Source organism: Podarcis bocagei (genome assembly GCF_964188305.1).
Source record: "Podarcis bocagei genome assembly, chromosome: 9".
NCBI classification, from domain to species: Eukaryota; Metazoa; Chordata; class Lepidosauria; order Squamata; family Lacertidae; genus Podarcis; species Podarcis bocagei.
Genome location: NC_138134.1, coordinates 41247482 through 41268825, shown reverse-complemented (window position 1 = coordinate 41268825; position 21344 = coordinate 41247482). Strand labels below are relative to the sequence as shown.

Here is a 21344-nt window from a genome sequence, read left to right as displayed (position 1 = left end):
ACATGAAGTCCAGCCATTGCACTGTGGGTAGAGGGAAGTGAATGCATTCCTGTGTTGACTAGGAAACTAGGGAGTGCTTCCTTCTTTCCTTCCAGCACAGTGCTAGAAGAGACAAAGAGTCACTCAACTGCCTATGTGATATTAGGTGTGATGCAGGCACAAGATATGGCTGGGCCAATCTGCAAAGCCCTGAGCATGGCACCATGAGCGAGAGAGCTGTGAGTGGTGCCAGGAAGCCTTGATGATCAGCTGATTGTCTGGGCTTCAAAGTGCCACAAACCAGGCTAAAATGGGCCACCTGATATTATTGTTGTGTCCCAGCCACCTGCTGAACTTGGCCTGCAGGGGATGGGAGAGATAAGGACCCAGTCTACCAGACAAATCTGGTTCCTCATGCCTGGTTTCTGCAATGTGAGGGACACTTCCATTTCTTCCTGGATCATACAGCTGTCTTGGGAGCCACCATATTGCAGCACAGCAAGCTAGGAAGAGTCACCTGGTTGCCAAGGTGCTTGGGCAAGTCACCCTCCCCTATGGGCCACCGCACCATGCCGTGGGAATACAGGAAGAGTTATCTGGATGTCTAAGCCATTGGAATATTCTCAGTTATGCCACGACTCACTTCTTCTGTGGCTGTAATGTTTGTAAACAGCACAGAGACAAATTAAAGGCACAGCTGGAGTTTTCAGGAGAAATGTGCCTCCCTGCTTTCCTCTGAAATATCACCTTAGCAAAAGCTCAGCTCCGTACTACGTGCCAGTGCATTAGGAGTGGAGCGAATCAAGTCTTTTAACAACCAAGCAATACCTCTGAAGACAGATAACCATGGTTGTAATATTATTTCCTGGTTTTACTATTCCAATCCTGTTAACCTGTTCCGTTACAATAGAGTGAAGCTGTTCGTTTTATATATATACTCCTTCCCTTCCATCCATTGGTGCTTTTCGTTGCTCTTTTTTATTATGTAGGTACTCATATTTCTGTCCTTGGTGTGTTAAAAGATAATTCATACTGATAACAGCATTAATGGGATTGGCTTCCAAATTCAACATATAATGTTTTCAATATATTTGCCTGGTTTTTTGTGGTGGTGGTGTAGTGGATTGTTCTTTTTTAAATATAGCTTTGAAAACAAACTTCTGTCTTTGAAAAAAAATTATTGCTTGCACACCTGTTCCTGTTTATTTATTTTTTTTAAAAAAAAATGTTAGCAGCACATACACAAAATATCACAATGTGTGTGTGGGGGGGAGAACAGTGGGGTTGATCCAGACTTTACCTTATACGGATGGAAAGTCTTTTTCTTCACATGGAAGGCTTTGGATACAGAGGGAAGATCCCACCAATGTGGGGTGAGGGATGTGATATTTGAAATTCTCCTTCCCTCCACAACTCCCAGCACCACCAGCCACACCATACCATAAACCATCATTTTGGTATCAGTTTTCTTACTCAGTCCTGTCTCCTATTTAGGCTCTAGATTAGCAGAGGCACTAAAATCTCAGGTGGTCAATGTTTTCGTTTGTTATTATGTCATGTATTTCTTCATCTTTATATTGTAAACCACCCTATGATCTTTGGAAGACGGATGGTATAGCAATTTAATTAATAATAAAAAATGATGAAGCAACCATGCAGAAGAAAACCAACCGTTCAGTTTAAAAGGTAGCGCAATTCTAATCATCTTCACTACAGTATGTTGTACTGTTTCCAAAAATACTCTGTAGCAGAACTCAATCACGATTGCCTGTGGAGACAATCTCTGTGGGCAGTCAGTATATCCCAGGAGTGTGCCTGTGTGTGCAGCCTGCTGGGTGAAGGATGTGTGGAGAGGGGACTATAGCTCAGAAGTAAAGAAGATGCTTTGCACATAAATGTTCCTTGGGTGAATTTTTCACACCTCCAGTCATGAGGATCTCAGCAGGGCTCCATTAGACCTCTGCAGAATCCCTGAAGAGTCATAGCAAATAGTTATGGGCTAAATGAACGAATGGTCTCTGATGCAGCTCCTGATCCAATTCCAGTTATTTGGGGCGGGGTGGGGCGGTGGCTTTTTTAAATGAGTAGGTTGAATAATACATTTAAAAATGCATGGGTCAATCCTGATAAGATCATTTTAAATGGACAGTAATTTAACTCTAGAATATGGATGGGGTTGAAATTTGATTCTGTTCACATCTGAAGGCAAGCTTATCAAATTTGCATTTTCCGAAACCATACTTGAGACAAAACACTGCCTTCCTTCAAAATCTGCACTTGAGATGCAGTTCTTCAGCAAGTAATACATATAAAAATATGTATACTGGGATAAAACGTGTAAATAAATGTGTATATTAGTGAAGATAACATTCAAAAATGCATTACATTGGGGGAAATTGCTTTGTAAGGCAACATAAAATAAAAATGTGTATAGTAGAAACACACAGCAAAAGATTGGTAAATTTTCATGAGGACTTTTTTTTAAAAAATCACAAAACAATGTAGAAATATGGAGAACAGAACTTAAGATTGGAAAAATGAGGAACTGGGAGAAATAAAATTGATATATTCACCCATCCCTGCTTTAGAATACATAGCTGGCTCTTTTTTCTTCCATTGAAGAGCATTCCATTCACATTTCTATGTTAATGGAATTTGATTCAGTATGATTTCATCCCCCCTCCCATCAGAACTATTTGTAGAAAAGTCGACTTGGAATTTTGAAAGGAGAAGCTCTTAAACTGGAAAATTATTCAAGTTGCCTGCCATCCATGGCCTTTTTATGTTGATACAATCTCACATTTCTTTTAGTACTGATCAGGGAAAATATTGGTGAACTGCAACTTTGGGTGCTTCCAGGCTGTTGCTATCTTTGGGCAGGATCTAATCACATACCATCAAATTCAGGTCGCACAGTTGCAACTGATTGGGAGGTCTGGCACAACGAACTCGCTTCCCCCAAAGACCTGATTTTTTGCGATAAGGAACGCGACGGGAACATGCGCTGGAAAGTATGGGAGAACACTTGCTTGACGTAACAGTATCTAACCTCCCCGCAAACAAGTCAGGACAAGTGTTCCCTAAAAAGCCAACATTGTCTAAGCTCCCTGCAAACAAATCAAATGAATTCTCAATAAACATTGCCCTTCAAAACCTTGGACATAATGCTTTGTTTTGTTTTTTGTTTGGAGGGGCTTGCTCGTGATCTTACCATGTCTTTAGGCTTTGGGGAAAAAGATCTGTGGGAAGCAGTGTTTCTGAACTCAGTTGGGTCACTGGAACTTTCTCTGCACTCCATTCTAATTTGCAGTTTTGCTATAATAAAAGCCCCAGATATATTGCTACTGTCTAGACATTTTATCTGAAACAAGTGTCCTTCGTAATCCCAGAGGACTTTTCTATTTTATTTCCAGTAAATCAAAGTCTGTGAAGAGCTTTGGTTCTTATTAAGACATACCCTTCACAGTCCAGTGATTGCCAACAGTGGCAAACCATTGACAGTTCATTTACATATAAGTGATGACTTCCATCAGGTAGTTGGCTCAAAAAACTACAATGGACACTCAGAGAGCATATCCAATATTTCTTGCTCTTTGATGAGGATCAAGTGCCAATTTATTTATAGAAAAGTGACTATTGAAAGGTAAAGGCTTTCCTTTACTGACCTTACACCGTCTTTTTGCAGATTTGGGGAATATATTGTTAAAGCGCTTGATGCAAGTTAGTTTGTTTTGAAAAGCACACAGAACAACTTTGAGATCAAAAGGCACCAGAAAGGCTGTAAAATTTCTTGGGCAAAAAACACTGACACATTTATTTGATGTTAGACGCTGCCATACAGAATACAGAAAGACAAAAACAAAAGAACAGTGCCTATTATGATCCAAACAAATAAGCATGGGATTTTTTAAGTTTAATTTTTTTACACATTAGGTTTCTAAATCCTACTGAAATTACGGTTTCTAACAGTATAGGAATCTAGTGTATAGCATGGGCTCAAGAGTGATGTTTCTGTTATCTTCTGTCTACATCTGATGATTTAAAGATGAAATGCTTTCCATTGTATACTGGGAATTTTCTTCAGAGGAAACTGAAGTTTGTTTACAATCCAGTATCTTTATAATCAAATTGATGATGCCATTTATTACAACTTGGCATGAATTGCATCCTATGTTAGACACTGTTCTCTGTTACAGCAGCAGCTTGGTTTGCTTCCTGTTCTTTGCTCTTCCTTTCTCGCATTGATGCAGCTACCAAAGCTCCAGCGACTCGAATATCAGCTGCCTTTAATATTGGATGTCCACCCACTGTAACACAAAATCAATAGATTTATTGGTATATTAAGAGCATACAAATGAAGATCCATCTCAATTGAGGACAATGCGGACAAAGGTTACTGTGGTGTGTTGTTTTGAGTTTGTGGGTGCCAAACTCGCATTTGATCCCTGGATCCAGCAAGCGTTAAAAGCTAGTCAAACCAACCTAGCTTCCTGAAGCCCTGGATCCAGTAAATGTTAAAATACACGCCAAGCTGGCTCCCTCTTGAGATAATGGGTCATTAAGAGCACAAAGGGGGTTACAGGTGTAGATACATTCTGTATAAACTCATTCCAAATGTTGTCATATTTATCCAAACAAAGTCTATGTCTGTAAGAAGTCCAGTCAAAAGTTGTGAGTGCTGCCATATTGTTGATCCAGTGATTATCTTTATTCTTCCAATTCATCAGTATCAGTCTTTTGGCCACTTTACCTTCTTGACAATCCTGTGAGGACAGGTTTACTCTCCCAACGTAATCCAGTGAGCTTGCTGGCTGGGCAGGGATTAAAACCCACAACCCACTATGCCACCACTAGCCGTGTGTGTGTGTGTGTGTGAGAGAGAGAGAGAGAGAGAGAGAGAGAGAGAGAATATAAACTTTAGCCCCCATAGTCACTTTAAGATGCATCTTAAAGCAACTTGTTATCCTTGATTTTTCCATGAGCTATTTTGAATATAACTTTTTAGGAAACATTTTTTTAGGAACTTTTTAGGAAACTTTTTAGGCAACACAAAAACACCACCACCAAAAGCATAAATATTACGGTAAAATTAACAGAGAACACCCTAATAATGCAATGACTATCATCAAACTATTTGATAAAGAAATGATGCAGCAGAAAAGCTGACAACTAGAGGGCAGGAGAGATTCTCCAGACATAGAAAACTAGTGAGCCCATGTTGTGACAGCAAACTCTAAATATAATTAAAAATTGGCCTGAGTCGAGCAGAGCAAAAACCATGCACAAGCCCAGTTGGAGCAGAAAGAGAGTTTGGTTGTGCTCACTTCAAATGCTTCAGGAATACTTCTCCCATGAAGATGTAAAGCAGAAGAGGAAGTCATAGAACCATTCTATAACCATTTAAATGTGGCTATCCACCAGAAAAGGAAATATTCCATCTAACTGCTAAAAGGCCAGACATCCTTTACCTTGGTGAAGAAGTAATCATCTCAGCAGAAATGAAGATGTAGCAACATAAAATTGCAGCTTTCAGAAACTGAGCGTCCAAATATTGTGAGTGGCTATGAATATGTTCCCCCTGTACATTCTTGCTGACAATAAAGCTCTCAAACAAAATCAAATTTGAACTGTGGATATGTAAGTCTGCAGTCAATTTGTTCTTCACAAAAAGAAAATTGTGAAGTAAAATTGCAGATATGTCCAGATGGTTGTGATTTACCAGTACAGTTGAAGTGTCATTTTAAGGTCATCCCAGGAATGTAAACTGTGTTAAGGCTCTGAACTGAAACTAATGTGGCTTGTGGGCCAGAGCAACCAGATTGGTCCTGCAGCAGTACAGAAGAACAAGCCTTGCTTAGGAAGAATCTGCATGGCTTCTGTAAAGGTGGCTGTTTCCTCACTAATCTTTTAGAATTCTTTGATGTGTCATTAAGCATTTAGATTGAGCTAAGAAGATTACATTTGTATTCAAAGACGAGAACATTTCCCCAATAATATTAAGTGGGATTGGTGCCATTTTACTTTATAAGGAAAGAAACTAGGAGGATGCACCATTTTAAAATATTTTTTATAAGAATGGCATGGGAAAGTGAATAAGGAATATTCAGTGTTCAGTACTTCAAAACACTCTTCTCCTTCTTCTTCTTTGGCGATCTTCGTAGCCTAGTAAGATTGTCTTCCATAAAACACAGTTTTAACAATGAGTCTGTAAGTGCCTGTGGAGGCCAATTATGGAACCACACGTCCTTCAAAACACTACACCACAACCATCCAATGAGACTGATTAAACATACAAAATAGAAGCATTTCTTCATGCAATACATTAATAATATGGTTGACACACACCCACACCCCGGTTGCTGTGATAGGCAGTAGGTTAGATGGGTTTAAAAAGGAACGACACATTTATGCACGAGGGGTCTAATCAGTGCAGATTCATCACAATATCTAAAAAATGGAACCTTCACATTCTGGAGCAATCCACCCCTGTTTAGCAGATGCTGTTATTATATCTGATTTGAAAATTTCCAGGGGCATTTGTTTGAAGAGTGTCATGGGGTAAAGTACTGGACTATGTGGGATCTTGGCCCAAGCTAGCAGTTTTCTAACACAAAAAAAGTCTCTGTAAAAAGCACCCTAAACCAAAGGGGGAAGCTAGAAACCAGAATGATGAAAGAATAAAGGAAAGGAAACAGATGGAAGACATAACTGGAAGAAGCCACAGACTGAAAAACCTCTTTTGGCAGTATGCGTGGAAAACCTAACAGAACTGCATAAAAGATTCTAGTTACAATTATGAAGTTATAATCTGTTACCACCTTCTATTCTCTCTGAGAGAGAGAGAGAGAGAGAGAGAGAGAGAGAGAGAGAGAGAGAGAGAGAGAGAGACTTGAGATATGTGAGAAGTAAAATTTACTTTGTGAAGAAATTAGTTAAAATTCTTACCGGGTATTTAGGGTTCAATTGAATAAATTGTTCATCAGACTTTGATGCGAGAATACAAAGACATTTCAATTTCTAAGTGGGTTTCACATACTAAGCTGTTTTTCCAATGAAGTGGAAAACAGCTTGCTGTAAGTCCTGAATAGGGTCTAAAGATCAATTTTCAACAGCAACAGAAAGGGGGTCCAATCTTTAAGGCAGAAAATGTGCTAGCAGCAGGAGGAGAAAGAGAGGATTCTCTCCCTTGCACCGATATTCCTCCTACACCAGGATAGTCCAGTGTGCATGCTGCCCTTCAAGCCTTTCCTGGTGGCCCTCAACAATATTTGATGCTCTCCCCAAAAATATTTGATGCCTTCCCAAAGCCGGGTAAGCAAGGCGCTGGTCTTTGGCAAGGAGGTGTGAGGACTCTGGCAGGATCCTAAAGTCCACCCACCTCCTTCTCAAAGCCTAGGTAATGGCTGAGGGCTGGGTGAGGCGTCAAATTATGGTCTTGCTTCCCACACACCATGCACAACAAGGCAGTGTACGGCCTGCCGGTTCTCTGTCAAAGACTCCATTAGCCAATTCCCCACTTCGCACTCTTGGATGCCATTGGCGAATACATATGCCCACTGCTTATAACAGCCTCTACTCACAGAGGCTACAAAACTATTTCTGTACAGCTTTGGACCAAGATATCTGAAAGATTGTCTCTTCCCCTTATATACACAACAGGTCACTGTTCTCTGCGAGAACAATTCTCTAGCAGATATCATCTTATCACAATGTAGGATTCAGGCCTTCGGTGTTGTGGCACCTCCCCTTTGGTATTCCTTCCCTTTTCATATGAAACTGGAGCCATCTCTGTGGTCTTTTTGATGCCTACAGAAGACCTTCCTCTTTTTACAAACCTGTCAAGTGGAGATATTTCCCAATCTGCATCTGGCTTGCAATTGATTTTTAATTGTTTTATCAATTGTTATGTGTGGCCCTGGGCTTCTTGGGGAAGAAAGGCAGGATATAAAACAAATATATAAAGATCCTCTTCCCAGATCCCAAGAGAGCCATCTACAGTAGCTATTCCTTCACCCCGTCTCCAGTGCAGAGGGCATCCATTTGACTGCTCCTCTCTCACCAGCTCTCCTAAGCGAGCCTCACTTCCACAACACACCATGGCAATTCCGCCTACATCATTTGTGGGTGTGTAGGTGTACATGCCAACCTAGCAGTTCGAAAGCACGTCAAAGTGCAAGTAGATAAATAGGTACCGCTCCAGTGGGAAGGTAAACGGTGTTTCTGTGTGCTGCTCTGGTTCGCCAGAAGTGGCTTAGTCATGCTGGCCACATGACCCGGAAGCTGTACGCCGGCTCCCTCGGCCAATAAAGCGAGATGAGCGCCGCAACCCCAGAGTCGGCCACGACTGGACCTAATGGTCAGGGGTCCCTTTACCCGTTACCTTTAGGTATACATTTATCTATAGTGTTGTTATATGGTTTCGTCACTAGATGGCACTGGTCTTAGTTTATCTGCTAGAGTCAGAAGTTACCTGTTGCTATTGTGTTTTTGCTTAAGAGAGGCAATCAGGAAATGTATATAGTTCACCTGAAGATCACAGGGTGGTTTACAACATAAAACGTGCAGCTAATGTATATTCTTAGCCTTCTGTGACACAGAGTATGTAAGCCCATGAGATGGTTGAGATGCCTTGGAAAATTCTGCTGGGATTTACACACTCAGTTTTCAATGCCAGCCACTATCTATCTTCTTCTTGGTTGGTTGGCTGGTTGGTTGGTTTGCTTGCTTGCTTTATATTCCACCCTTCATCAACAGATCTTGGGGTGGTTCACAAGATAAAGGCGCAAATAAAGAGAAACAACAAAGCAATAACCTACCACCCACCTCTGGGACACAAGGCAGGCACCACCAAACACTTAGGGTTTCTTGCATATGGCAGCTGTGAGCAAACTCCCTTCTCATGTGTTAGCAAAGTCACTTAAAAAACAAAGAAAGAGTCCAGACACACGTCTCTAATATTGTCTCCTCCACTGTGGTGAGATATATTTCAGTATTATTTAAACCACATCCACTTCTGTGACAATCCATAACTAGCCACCCCATTTGGGAAGAGTGAGTTGATCCTTAAGCTAAAAAAAGTAGCTGTTTTATATAGTTGAAAAGGTAATCCATTTGAAAATGTATTAATGAAAAATGCTAAAATTCTATTAATCTTAATAGGATATCTACAAGGAAATTCAACGCTTAGTAAGGACACAGCACAGCATTTAGAATGTATTAGCAAGAGGAGAAAAAAAGTAAAGACTTGTTATTCTTTAAGCAACTCTAATGCAAGATAAGATCTCTATTTATTAAGAAATAAGGTGATAGGTTGTGTAGCACTAATTAGCAAATAATTTGGAACAGAATAGCAAGGCATGACTTTGGCTCCAGTGCAGTTCTTATGCCAAAGTATCTTGTATATATTATCACTTGTTCTAGTACAAAGTCAACAAAAAATTCAGGCCAGTTCAGGCATGCATACATAAATACACTAATTTTTGTATGCCTCTTCTTTCTATATTTTCCCAATGAGAAAGTTTGCCATTGAATAGATATGTCTCCCATATGTTGGGTGTTGCATCTCCCATTTTCGTCTGTTTCCCCAATGATAAACTTTAGCACTGAGTAGATCATAAATTCTACGTCAACTTTTTTCCCGTTTTTTTAAATGCAAATGATATTTCTGGATCTCTGAATATGAGTTTAAAGCTGTGATGTTGGTGGCCATTTTTTAACCACCTTCACATTTTGAGATTTTTGGGTGGCTCACAGGACACAGGTGGCACTGTGGGTTAAACCACAGAGTCTAGGACTTGCCAATCAGAAGGTCGGCGGTTTGAATCCCCGCGACAGGGTGACCTCCCGTTGCTCGGTCCCTGCTCCTGCCAGCCTAGCAGTTCGAAAGCACGTCAAAGTGCAAGCAGATAAATAGGTACCGCTCTGGTGGGAAGGTAAACAGTGTTTCCGTGCGCTGCGCTGGTTCGCCAGAAGCGGCTTAGTCATGCTGGCCACATGACCCGGAAGCTGTACACTGGCTCCCTCAGCCAATAAAGCGAGATGAGTGCTGCAACCCCAGAGTCGGCCACAACTGGACCTAATGGTCAGGGGTCCCTTTACCTTTACCTAATTTATTACTATATAGTTTTGGGTGCTAAAATTCTGATGCAATCCAATAGGAAGTACAGCAAATGAAAGAACATGGCTAATCTCTACGGATAAGTTTGCACATAATTCTGAAGTACTGAGGCCTTCTGTCCATCCTGCAAAGCTGCCCTAGTTCCAGTAGTTTGTACTGCCTTGACATCTGCCAAGCAGCTAACCAATAATTTCTTTCCAGCCCTATTCTCTTGGCCATTCTGTGGCTCAGGCTGATCCCAAGCTGGTATCCACATCCCCAGGAACAAAGGAGATTCAGAAGGGTGGTGAGCATCATAACCTACTGTACCAGAAGAACATGCAAAGACTACTTGCTGACCCAAACCATTTATTAACAGGCGTTATCCAAACCTATATAAAGCATGTTTCAAAGACAACTTTCAATTGCCAAAAGAGAGAGCATGCAATTAGTATTTGAAATAATTGTGATTACATTTTGTGCTAATATTAGCATTGGGGGGGAAAGAACAACAATCTCAAATGGCATTATTATCAAGGCACTCAGCTGGTGACACAAAGCAGGGGAGGGCTGATCTTGATTGTTTCTTACATTATGATGCTCTGCACAAACAGAAACCCTTATATAAATGTAAAGTGCATCAGAATTAGTATTTATATGGTGGCATTGATAAGAATTTCATGCTTCCTTTGGGGTGTCTTGTCGTAACAGAAACAAACTACTGCAATATTTGCAGTGAGCATCCATTAACACAAACTTTCTAATGAGTCTCTCTAGTTGTATACACTGACAAAAGGAAGATTACTTTCTCCTTTCAGTGATTATAAATCTTCCCGTAAAGTTTTAGACTGTAATGTTCTTAATGAAGAAAATGTGTCTATTTTGATCCAAGGAATTCAAAATGACAATCAGCCATTCACAATGTTGTCATTTAGATTTTGTCAACACTGGAATTAAAGTCTCCAAAGCCTTTCGTGTGAATTTGTGGCCATGGTATAAAAATGTTACGACTGAAAGTTGCGACTTTTCAAATTTCAGTTATAGCATGTTTATCATACCAAGTGCATGAATCCACATATAAAGTACTAGAAGCCTTGTACATGAAGTTGTTTGGGAATTCTAAGAAACAACAACAAAAATCAGTGCAGTTTTGAAACCAGGGGTTAAAATCAGTGCTTTGAAAGTGTCAGCTTGTAATCTTGTTTCAAAATGTAGATGGAGACTTTAATTCCCTGAGCTTCCCACAGCTTCTGTATGCAAATCACACAACCCACAGATCGATTCATACCTGGAATCTGGAGTCACATCCCAGAAAATAGTTTAACTGCTACAGAAATAAGTCAAACTATTTGCCCAGCCACCACAACAACCCTCCAGATGTTTTGAATGGCTATCATGTCCAACCATTGATCACACTGTTTGCAGCTAATTGGAGTTCTGGTCCAAATCATCTGGAGAAGGCTGAGCTAAGCTAATACTATCTACTCTGGCAGCATCTCTCCAAGGCTGAGGCAGACTTCTCTCCTAGGAATACTGTACAAGTGACTGAACCTAAGACCTTCTGCACAAACCATGTGCTGTACTAATGAACTACAGGTGCTTCCATATACTAGGACCCCATTTTCCCCCAAGAAAGCTTGGCGGGGGAGTTAAGGGAGGGGGAATAATGAATTATGAAAAATGCTAAGGGAAACTCACCCATCATTAATACTGACTGGATATATTCTTTCCTAAGCCTCCTAGTAATTTGGTGGTGCTTTTGGGGTTGCATGGGAGCTAACAAATGTCTGCTGTAACACTGGAATCTGATATATTTTTTAAAGGGGGAAAATGAAACAAAACAAGCTGTTTCCTGTGCAAAATCTGTGGTGCCAGCAAGAGAATCAACAGTGTTAATTACCTATATAAAAAATAAATTTCCTTCGGCAAACACAATTGCTAAGGAACAGTGGCAACAGCAAGATCACAGGACTATATTTATAAGATGGCTATATGATTAACAGACCATTTCCCAGCCCAAGGAACTGGAAACTTAGCAAGAGGCTGGTTTGTTTGGACACAGCATTGTTCAAGCTTTAAAACAGAGCTGCTTTCCAGCTCCCCTTCTTTTGGACTAAATTCCACCATTTTGAAGAGTCCAAGGATCACCTTGCCTTAGTCCAGTTGGGGAATGAAAATAAAAATGATAGTCATTCATGAGCTTACAATACAGCTCCTCTGAGCTATCTTCTTTTTCACTCAGAAAAACTTTCTTGTAAATGTAATTCATTCCATTTGCTTAGCAACAGCTGCAGTTTTTATTACTGTAACAGAAAAATATCAGATGTAGCCTTGAAAAGCAGAGTGACAGGGACTCTGGCATATATTCTGCCACACATACATATTAATGTAAATGGTCTGCCATTGCTATTTTTTGTAACTCACCTTTTAAAACACTGTATAGTTCAGCTTGTAATGACAGAACATTTCCCATTCAACCCATGCAGGAACAAATACCATACCATGCCACAGATTTTATCATTAGGAATTTCAGCATTTAAAAAGAATGGGATGTTCCATTATAAGAACATATCAGCACATGTGGTGGGAGTATCCAGAAGTAGAAAGATACATCCAGGTATTATTTATTCCAAAACAGTTCTAAACTTTGGATATATGCTTTGGAAGACTGATGATTTTACAAATTAGTCCAAAACATGTCATTTGAACACAAACCCCACTAAACCTAAGATTCATAACAAGAGTCCAAAGTTTTCCTTAGATTATCTAGTGGTTGCATGGGCCCAGAAAAACTATTAAACTCTTGTTTCTTTAACAGATGAGTATAAAGGTAAAATTCTCTCTTGGATGGTAAACCAGTCCCTGAGTCATATCAATTCAGGCTGCAGGTAAAGTGTCATGCAACAGATGTTCCTTCTAGTGCTTGACTGAAATATTCTGCAAAGAATACTTCACTCCAACCCCAAGATTTGATTAACCTCCAGCAGTTCAGCAAATTCTCAGAATCTGGAGGAAATGTTCCTGCTTCTAAAGACAAAGAGGCCAAGGGCTTTGTCTTTTCCTTATATAATGCAAAAGAGAAAAACCTTCAACCACTTCATTTTTAAAGGCAAGACCACCCTCTTGCAAGATACCCCTCTCACTTTTCATGGAGGGTGAATGATTCTGAAAGTAAGTGGGGGGCGATGCAGTTCAGCTGTAGCTCCTCCAAATGACACAATCCTTCAAGAAATAACACTGGTGGACTGAGCCTTTCAAAACTACTAGCTGACTTTGGGTTTGAGGCTGCTAGTATGTTCAACAGAGAGGGGGAAACTGCGGCATAATTTTTGTTGCTCCTCTCTTAAATGGGAGGAATGTGGCTGAAATACTATGACTTCTCTGAAATAATATAGCCTGAAAGTTGGTCAGTATCATCAAGTGTAATGCTAGGTTTGACCAAAACTGATTCAGAACGTCGGCTCTTTACCTGAAGGCAACTTGTAATCTTTCAGTGTCTTCTCTTTCAAAAAAAAAGTGTTAATAGTAGCAAAGCGTGTTCTCCCTAGCAGAGAGCACGTGTTGCGGTTGGGAACAGGCCACCCTCCAGTGACTAGGCAAATTTAGTTGAATCCCGACCATTTAAATGGTTAAACTGGGTTGCTGGGGTGTTTTGATTGTTGCCAATTCGGAGGAGGGGTCAGAGTCTATATATACAGGGGCCAGACGTTGGCACGGCCTCTTGGCCGTTTTGCATCGGATCACATGGAGCACTGGGACAATCTTCTCATTGTCTGGTTACATTTCTTTATTTCTTTATTTCCCCTTTCTTTTAATCCTCTCTAGTCCCTTAAATAATTTATTTCCCCCCTTTTCCTGTTCAATTTCCCACCCCACCCCTTACCCTGCCCTGTAGGAAGATTCTCCCTGTATCTGTGGCTTGCCTTTCCCAATAGTGAGAGAGCCCCCGTTAGGGGCTTTCTTTCGCAAAAAGGTTTCCCCCATTTCTCTTGTTGAAATTGTGGGGCTAGTCAGGGCTGTTCCCAGCTTAGCTGGTATCACTTTCGTTTATAGTATCCCCGAAGGTTGGCTTTATGGCTCCCTGTGCCTCCAAGGACTATGAGCACTCTGTATATGCTCTTGAACTATGCTGTTTCTGAACAAGTTTATTTTCTTTAAGTTTGTTTTGCCCTGATAGAGGCGACTGCCATTTTGAGATGAGCCATTGTGGCTTAGTGGCTAAAGTGCAGGACTAGGACCTGGGAGTTCATATCCCCCTCTTAGCCATTGTTATAACAAAACAAAACAAACTGCTCCTTATGGGCTATTCTGTTGCTGGGCAGTTCGGCCCATTTGTGATAAAAGAACTTTGGGTTTCTTGAAGGGGTGCTTCCCTCTAAAAGGGCAAGCAGGGGTACCTGGACAAGCTGTGGGCTACCTCAACTCTGCTATTTCACTGGAAACATTTATGCCTGGCCTAGCAGGTGATCCTAGGGCTTTGCCCTAGAATTCGATGGCCTGGAAGCGTTTCCGGCCTGAATAGTGTCCCCATGTGGTCCATGAAGCATTGGTTTCACTGGGTCAGCGCATAGTGCCGGTAATGCCTAGGTTGCAGGATTGGTCCCTGTATGGGACAGCTGCATGCTCCCCCATTGCTCTACCTGGACACTTAAGTCCTTTTGGTGGTTACCTCACTGCGAGGGATGTAATGGGCGCCATGTTTGCAATATGCAACTGGGAGAAAGCACCTTTGCGTGCCCGCATTGCAGTTTGCTCTGTGCGTTGCAGAGCACGGCGCTGCACGGGCTGCAATTGCATTGCATTGCTAGGAGATTTGCAGTTGCATTGCACGGAGGGTGTGTAGTTGCATTGCACGGAGTGTGTTGTTGCATTGCACGGAGTGTGTAGTTGCATTGCACGGAGGGTGTAGTTGCATTGCACGGAGTTTGTTGTTGCATTGAACAGAGGGTGTGCAGTGCACGGAGTGTGTAGTTGCATTGCATGGAGTGTAGTTGCATTGCATGAAGGGTGTGTGCATTGCAGGGAGTGTGTAGTTGCATTGCATGGAGTGCGTGTGCATTGCAGGGAGTGTGTAGTTACATTGCATGGAGTGTGTGTGCATTGCATGGAGGGTGTAGTTGTATTGCACAGAGTGTTTTTTGTTTTGCTTTGGTTTTTTGCATTGCACAGAGTGTGTGTGCATTGCACGGAGTATGTAGTTGCATTGAACAGAGGGTGCAGTGCACGGAGTGTGTAGTTGCATTGCATGGAGTGTAGTTGCATTGCATGAAAGGTGTGTGCATTGCAGAGAGTGTGTTTTGCATTGCACGGAGTGTGTAGTTGCATTGCACAGAGGTTTTGTGTGTGCATTGCACGGAATGTGTAGTTGCATTGCACAGAGCGTGCTTTTTGCATTGCACGGAGTGTGTAGTTGCATTGCATGGAGAGTGTGTGCACTGCACGGAGTGTGTGTTGTTGTTTTTTTTTTTTGCATTGCACAGAGTGTGTGTCTGAAAAGGAAGCTGGCTTGGCGGCAGCTTGGTTGGGACTTCTTTAGGGGTTCTGGCCAGCGTCGGCCCTGTAAATTTACATATCATGATGGCTGCACAAGATGCCCCCTGCCCAAGCGGGGGCTGGAAGCTGGCAAGCAATAGCTCAATACCTTTTGCCCATATTCCCATTTTATTTAGGGATCCAGTTGGATATCGTTGCTAAAACATACCACTTGGCTATGGAGAAGCTGTCTGCCTTGAAGGAAGTTATTTTGTAATACTTCCTCTGTAGCAAGTGATGCTTCACCAGATCCGATCTTGCTGGGTCACTTAACTAATCTTCCCACTAGGCCAGGCTGCCTAGATTTCACCCCTCCCATATCCAAGAATCTCCTGAGGAGTCTGCTGATTCTCCAGAGAGGAGGAGGCGTGTTCTGGTCTCTACTTATTCTGCTCCAGCACCAAGTCAGTCAGTCAGTCAGTGTCGGAGAGGGAGAGAGACTGAGTGTTAGAGATCATGTGTAGAGATAAGGTTGCTGCTAAGGGCAGCTGCAGATACTCAGTGCAGTGCAGCATTTATTTATGCTTAGACCTATTAAGCTCTGTATATAGTTTGTATAGTTGTAGATAGAATAAAGAAGATATTCTACAGAGCTGCTCTCTGAGTTGTTTATATACTCAGACTCTGCTGTACTCTGCTGTGCGACGACTGTCTTTTTGTTGGAGTGAACTCTAAGCTGTGAGTCCACAGCACTTTGACCTGTTCATGTGCAGAAGGTGGTCTCTGGAAGTGCTACCCAGCTCGCCTAGCCCAGTTGGGGCTGAAGTGGATGAGTCCAGTTGGTGGCACTGGCTCAAGGGCGATGCTGACAGAGGTCCCCTTACCTTTGTGTATGCCTACCAAGTGTGGTGAAGGCAGATATCAGGCGATGGTAGCAATTCCTGAATGTATGCAATAGTAGTTCGCCATGGCAGGATACCTTGAACCCGCTCAGGGATTTTCAGGTTCATGCTGGTGCTGCTGGATCTTTGCCCTTTGGTTTTTATTTCAAGGGCTGCTGGTGTGCAAAGCTATGGCCTCAAGCCTGGTGTGGTGAGGCAATCATGTGACATAACTTTTCTTGAGTTTTCCCCATTGTAGTAGCAGTTCACATGTGGCCCGAGGAGTTCAGTGACCATCGGATCTGCTTTTGGTCTGATAACCAGGTGGTGGTGAGCGTCTTGGCAAAACAGTCCTCATGCTGTAGCACAGTCTCTGCCCCTCTGCTCATGCTTTCGAGCTGCGCCACTTAAGGTTTAATATTGTGCTTTCTACTCTCCAAATTACGCTGACACTATCCGATTTTCAGATGAAGCGCTTCAGATCCTGGGCTCCAGACTCAGCTATTGCCAGACTTTTCCAGTCTTGTGGCATTTTGACAACAATTAGTAATTTCAGAGAGCGGCAGCTTCCATTTCCCCTTCTGCTTTTACCTCTTATGGGAAGGCCTGGATGGATTTCTTAGCCTTAAGCTGGCAGTTCTTGGCCATTCAGAAGAATTTGCCCCCATCCTCTGAGCAGATCCTGCAGTATTTGGTCCACCTGCTGCAGATTGGGCATGCGGTTATAACTATCCGAATTCAGTCCGCTGCAATGTCTGTTTCATTGAAGCTTTATTTTTTCAGAGACCCTTGTATAAAGTTTGCAGTGCGCAGGGCCTTGGAAGGTTGGAATAGGCTCCAACCTCATAGGACAGTGGGCAGGAAGTCGGTCAATTTTTACCTATGCAGTATCTGCAACAAGTTAAAACTTGTCTGCGGGTTAAAGATCAAGGTGAGACTCCTTTCAGTAGTCCATTGCATTTTCGCACTGAGGGTTGGGGAAATGGTTGTTGGAGCCAGCACGGGGCCGAGATTCTGGAGGCTTATTGCTTCAGGACTTTTCCTTATCCTTTGGAGCTTGTCATTAGAGCTGGTAACTCTAAAACAGACTTAGTGGGCAGGAGTGCCACAATCAGGCTTCCCACCACAGGTGAGGAGGGCCCTTGCCCGGTTATGGATAACAGAATATTTGGCTTTTTATTCCCTGGGGGCTGGCCCGCTCCTAGTGCATGAAAATGGGTTCCCGTTAGCCCGGCATCAATGTGCTTACGTCGTGCACCAGTTATTAGAGCCTGCGGCTTGCTTACCGCTGAACACTCCTCATTCCTTACGATTAGGTGCTGCTGCAAAGGCTGCACACTGGGGGCCTGTCAGTAGACAGGATTGTGAATACGGGTCATTGGAAGTCTGACGCTGACAAGGATTATATCAGGAAGTGTCACAGTGATGTCTGTGCTGATGCTTGTCTGTTGTTTCCTTTTTTCATAGGAGCAGCTGTGCACATTTGGGCCACAGCATTGTACACTAGGCTGGCAAGCATGTTGACGGGTTTGGACTGGGGCGTCATCTCAGTCATCCTGCCCATGTGAACATATACTGGATGTCCAGATGGGGAATGCTTTGGGAGGAGATCCTTCCTTTGGTGCGGTCGAGTGTGACCTGTGCAGGTCCTCCCGCAGTGCTGGTGGTACAGCTGGGCGAGAATGTTTGCTGTCTTCCTCCAGCATAAGTTTGCATTCCTGCATGCAAGAGGGCTTGGATTGAGTTGATGGCAGCTCTCCCTGGACTCAAATTAATTTAAGGCATTGGTTCAAGATGGTCTGGAGGGGGGGTTGGAGCACCTGTCCCCTCCAATGCACAAAGATGTTCCATTAAGGGAATCCAAGGATTTGCCATGCTTTTGTCGACCCCTTTTGAGGGGTAGGGCCATGCAAGAGTCCCTGGGAGCATTTGGGGTGAGCTTGAGTCTGATCCTGGTTCATTGCTCCCCCATGCTGTTTATTGGAACTGACGATATGGTGGGGCCCAGTCGTCAGTGCTGCCCTGCTGAGGTCAGGTGCAGCTAGTCGGGAACCAATGCCTAGACAAACTACCACCGAGCAGGCCAGAAAGCATGTTAATAAGGCGGTGGATAATAGAATAAAATAAATAAAGTAAATAAAATAACAAATAAAATAAAATAGGTCCTTGCTTTAGGTGGTTCTGTAATATTGCACCCTGCTAATTTTCTTCAAGGCTGTTGCCCTCTTTAGGGCAGATGGGGTGCATCTGTCCCCTATGGGGAACGACACCTGGCGGGATGCGATTGCCTTGGGATTCATTGCTCCCCCACAATGTTTGCTGGTACTGACGATATGGTGGGGCCCAGTCGTCAGTGCTGCCCTGCTGAGGTCAGGTGCAGCTAGTCGGGAACCAATGCCTAGACAAACGTACCACCAAGAAGGCCGGAAAGCATGTTAATAAGGCAGTGGAAATAAAATACAGGTCGTTGGAAATCGAATGCATTCAAAGATTATGTTCGTTAACATTATTGGTGTCTTACAATTTTTGCTTGTTTCATCTTATTTATCAGGTTTAGCGGTGACCCGTGTTTGGATTGTGGGGCACAGTATCGTCCATTGGGCTGGCGTCGCAGCACGGCAATCTGGATTGGGTCCAGATTTCGGCTTTCCTCCACATATTGTCTTGGCTGTCCAGACGTGGGATGTGCTGGTCGGAGTTCCTGCCAAGTATCCGGAGGCAGTTGCTCTTGGAGGGGCCGCCAGCTGCTATTGTGGTGCAGCTTGGTGAGAACGACCTGGTGCCCATGGACTGTTTGTCACTACGTGCTGCAATTTTGGGTGACCTGGAGACGCTGCGTGCAATGGTGCCGACAGCGAAAAATTTTTGGTCAAAGCTTTTGCAACGCTGCGTTTGGAAGGGCAGTCGTTGCCCGGCTGCCACTGAAAGGGCCCGAAAACGCATCAATTCTGCTGTGGTCAAAAAAGTTTTGGAGCTGGTGGCGATGCAATTTCCCACCCCGAGATTCTTTTTGAGAGGCCATCCTTTTTCCAAGCTGATGGCATGCACCTTTCCGCTTCAGGGAATGAGGCTTGGATTGGTGCGGTGGTGACCAAGCTGAGGTCTTGGTTGGGGCTGTGAGTGGTTTGGCGGTGAGCTGAGGGCTCCATGGCGGTTAGGCACTGGTTAAATTGGTGCTTGGAGGGGTAAGTGCCTACCCCTCCAAATGATGCGAATGGGAATTCCGTTAAAGGAAATCCAGGGGCTTGCCATTCTTTCGTCCTTGTCCCCGGAGTCGGACTTGGGCCGTGCAAGCCCCACAGGAACATGAGGGTGAGAAGTAATGGTCTGGTGCCCAGCTTTATTTCTCACCCAATACTTGTTTCCCACGCTGGCTTCCGCTGGTATCCGGAAGGCCAGCTCTGTCCCTGAGGGCAAGGACAGATAGTCAGAACCAGTGCCTAAGCAACCACTCACATTTTTGTATTTGAATAAAGTTGTGGCCAAAATTATGCCAAAAACCTTAAACAAAAATTGATGTGTGAAGTGTGAATTATTGGGGGGCTACTGTGACTCAACACGCAAAGCGTGTTCTCCCTAGCAGAGAGCACGTGTTGCGGTTGGGAACAGGCCACCCTCCAGTGACTAGGCAAATTTAGTTGAATCCCGACCATTTAAATGGTTAAACTGGGTTGCTGGGGTGTTTTGATTGTTGCCAATTCGGAGGAGGGGTCAGAGTCTATATATACAGGGGCCAGACGTTGGCACGGCCTCTTGGCCGTTTTGCATCGGATCACCCGCCCTCCCTCCCTTTAATAGGGGGTTTTTTTATTTAAGCTGATCGCTTGACCTTGCTATGCCTGTCATGGTGTCGTTCGCCTTGGTGCGGGGGCACGGTAGGAATTTTGCCATCTGGCTGATTGGCTGGTGCCATTTGGTTTTTGCCTACTGCGTAGCAAATCGTCACAACTTGTAAGGTTGGCGGTTAGGCACTGGTTAAATTGGTGCTTGGAGGGGTAAGTGCCTACCCCTCCAAATGATGCGAATGGGAATTCCGTTAAAGGAAATCCAGGGGCTTGCCATTCTTTCGTCCTTGTCCCCGGAGTCGGACTTGGGCCGTGCAAGCCCCACAGGAACATGAGGGTGAGAAGTAATGGTCTGGTGCCCAGCTTTATTTCTCACCCAATACTTGTTTCCCACGCTGGCTTCCGCTGGTATCCGGAAGGCCAGCTCTGTCCCTGAGGGCAAGGACAGATAGTCGGAACCAGTGCCTAAGCAACCACTCACATTTTTGTATTTGAATAAAGTTGTGGCCAAAATTATGCCAAAAACCTTAAACAAAAATTGATGTGTGAAGTGTGAATTATTGGGGGGCTACTGTGACTCAACACGCAACCTACCTTATTTGTTAATAAGAAAGTATGATATTTAATAGTGCTGTATTTAAAACAGATGCATTTATGCTTAACAAAGCCAACAGTGGAGCAAAGTCAAAATCCAGCATTCTAATCTTGGAATCACACAAGTGCTCCAATATCCTGTTTCTAAGATACCAAACAGCAAAATGCAAAAGCCACAAACTTCACACATACACTAATCAGGACTGAACTGGCCATTAAAGAGATCTTGGGATTGTGGTGGATAGCTTGGTGGAAATGTTGACCCAGTGTACAGCGGCTGTGGAAATGGTGGATTCCATCATTAGAAAAGGGGTTGGAAATAAAACCACCAAGATCATATTTCCATTATACAAATATATGGGGCAACTGTGCTTGAAATATACTGTATATAGATAGCTCTAGTCCATAGCTGTCAACTTACAGATTTGAAAATAAGGGACCAGCAGCCTCGAAAATAAGGGATCAGCAGCCAAAATAAGGGATTTTCCAAGCACAGGTATGTTCAACTTCTGAGCCCCTCCGAACCAAAGGCAGAAA

The 21344-nt window shown here is 43.2% G+C and overlaps 1 protein-coding gene across 3 annotated transcripts in view; it reads right to left on the bottom strand.

Moving 5' to 3' along the window:
• Positions 1–3765: 3765 nt before the first annotated feature.
• Positions 3766–21344, bottom strand: part of IQCM (IQ motif containing M) — a 91935-nt gene continuing 74356 nt past the window's right edge. For all 3 annotated transcript variants that reach the window (XM_081208431.1, XM_081208433.1, XM_081208432.1), the window contains exon 12: positions 3766–4286. In XM_081208431.1, the coding sequence (XP_081064557.1) occupies positions 4153–4286 (134 nt within the window). In that variant the 3' untranslated portion in view covers positions 3766–4152. The remainder of the gene's footprint in view (positions 4287–21344) is intronic.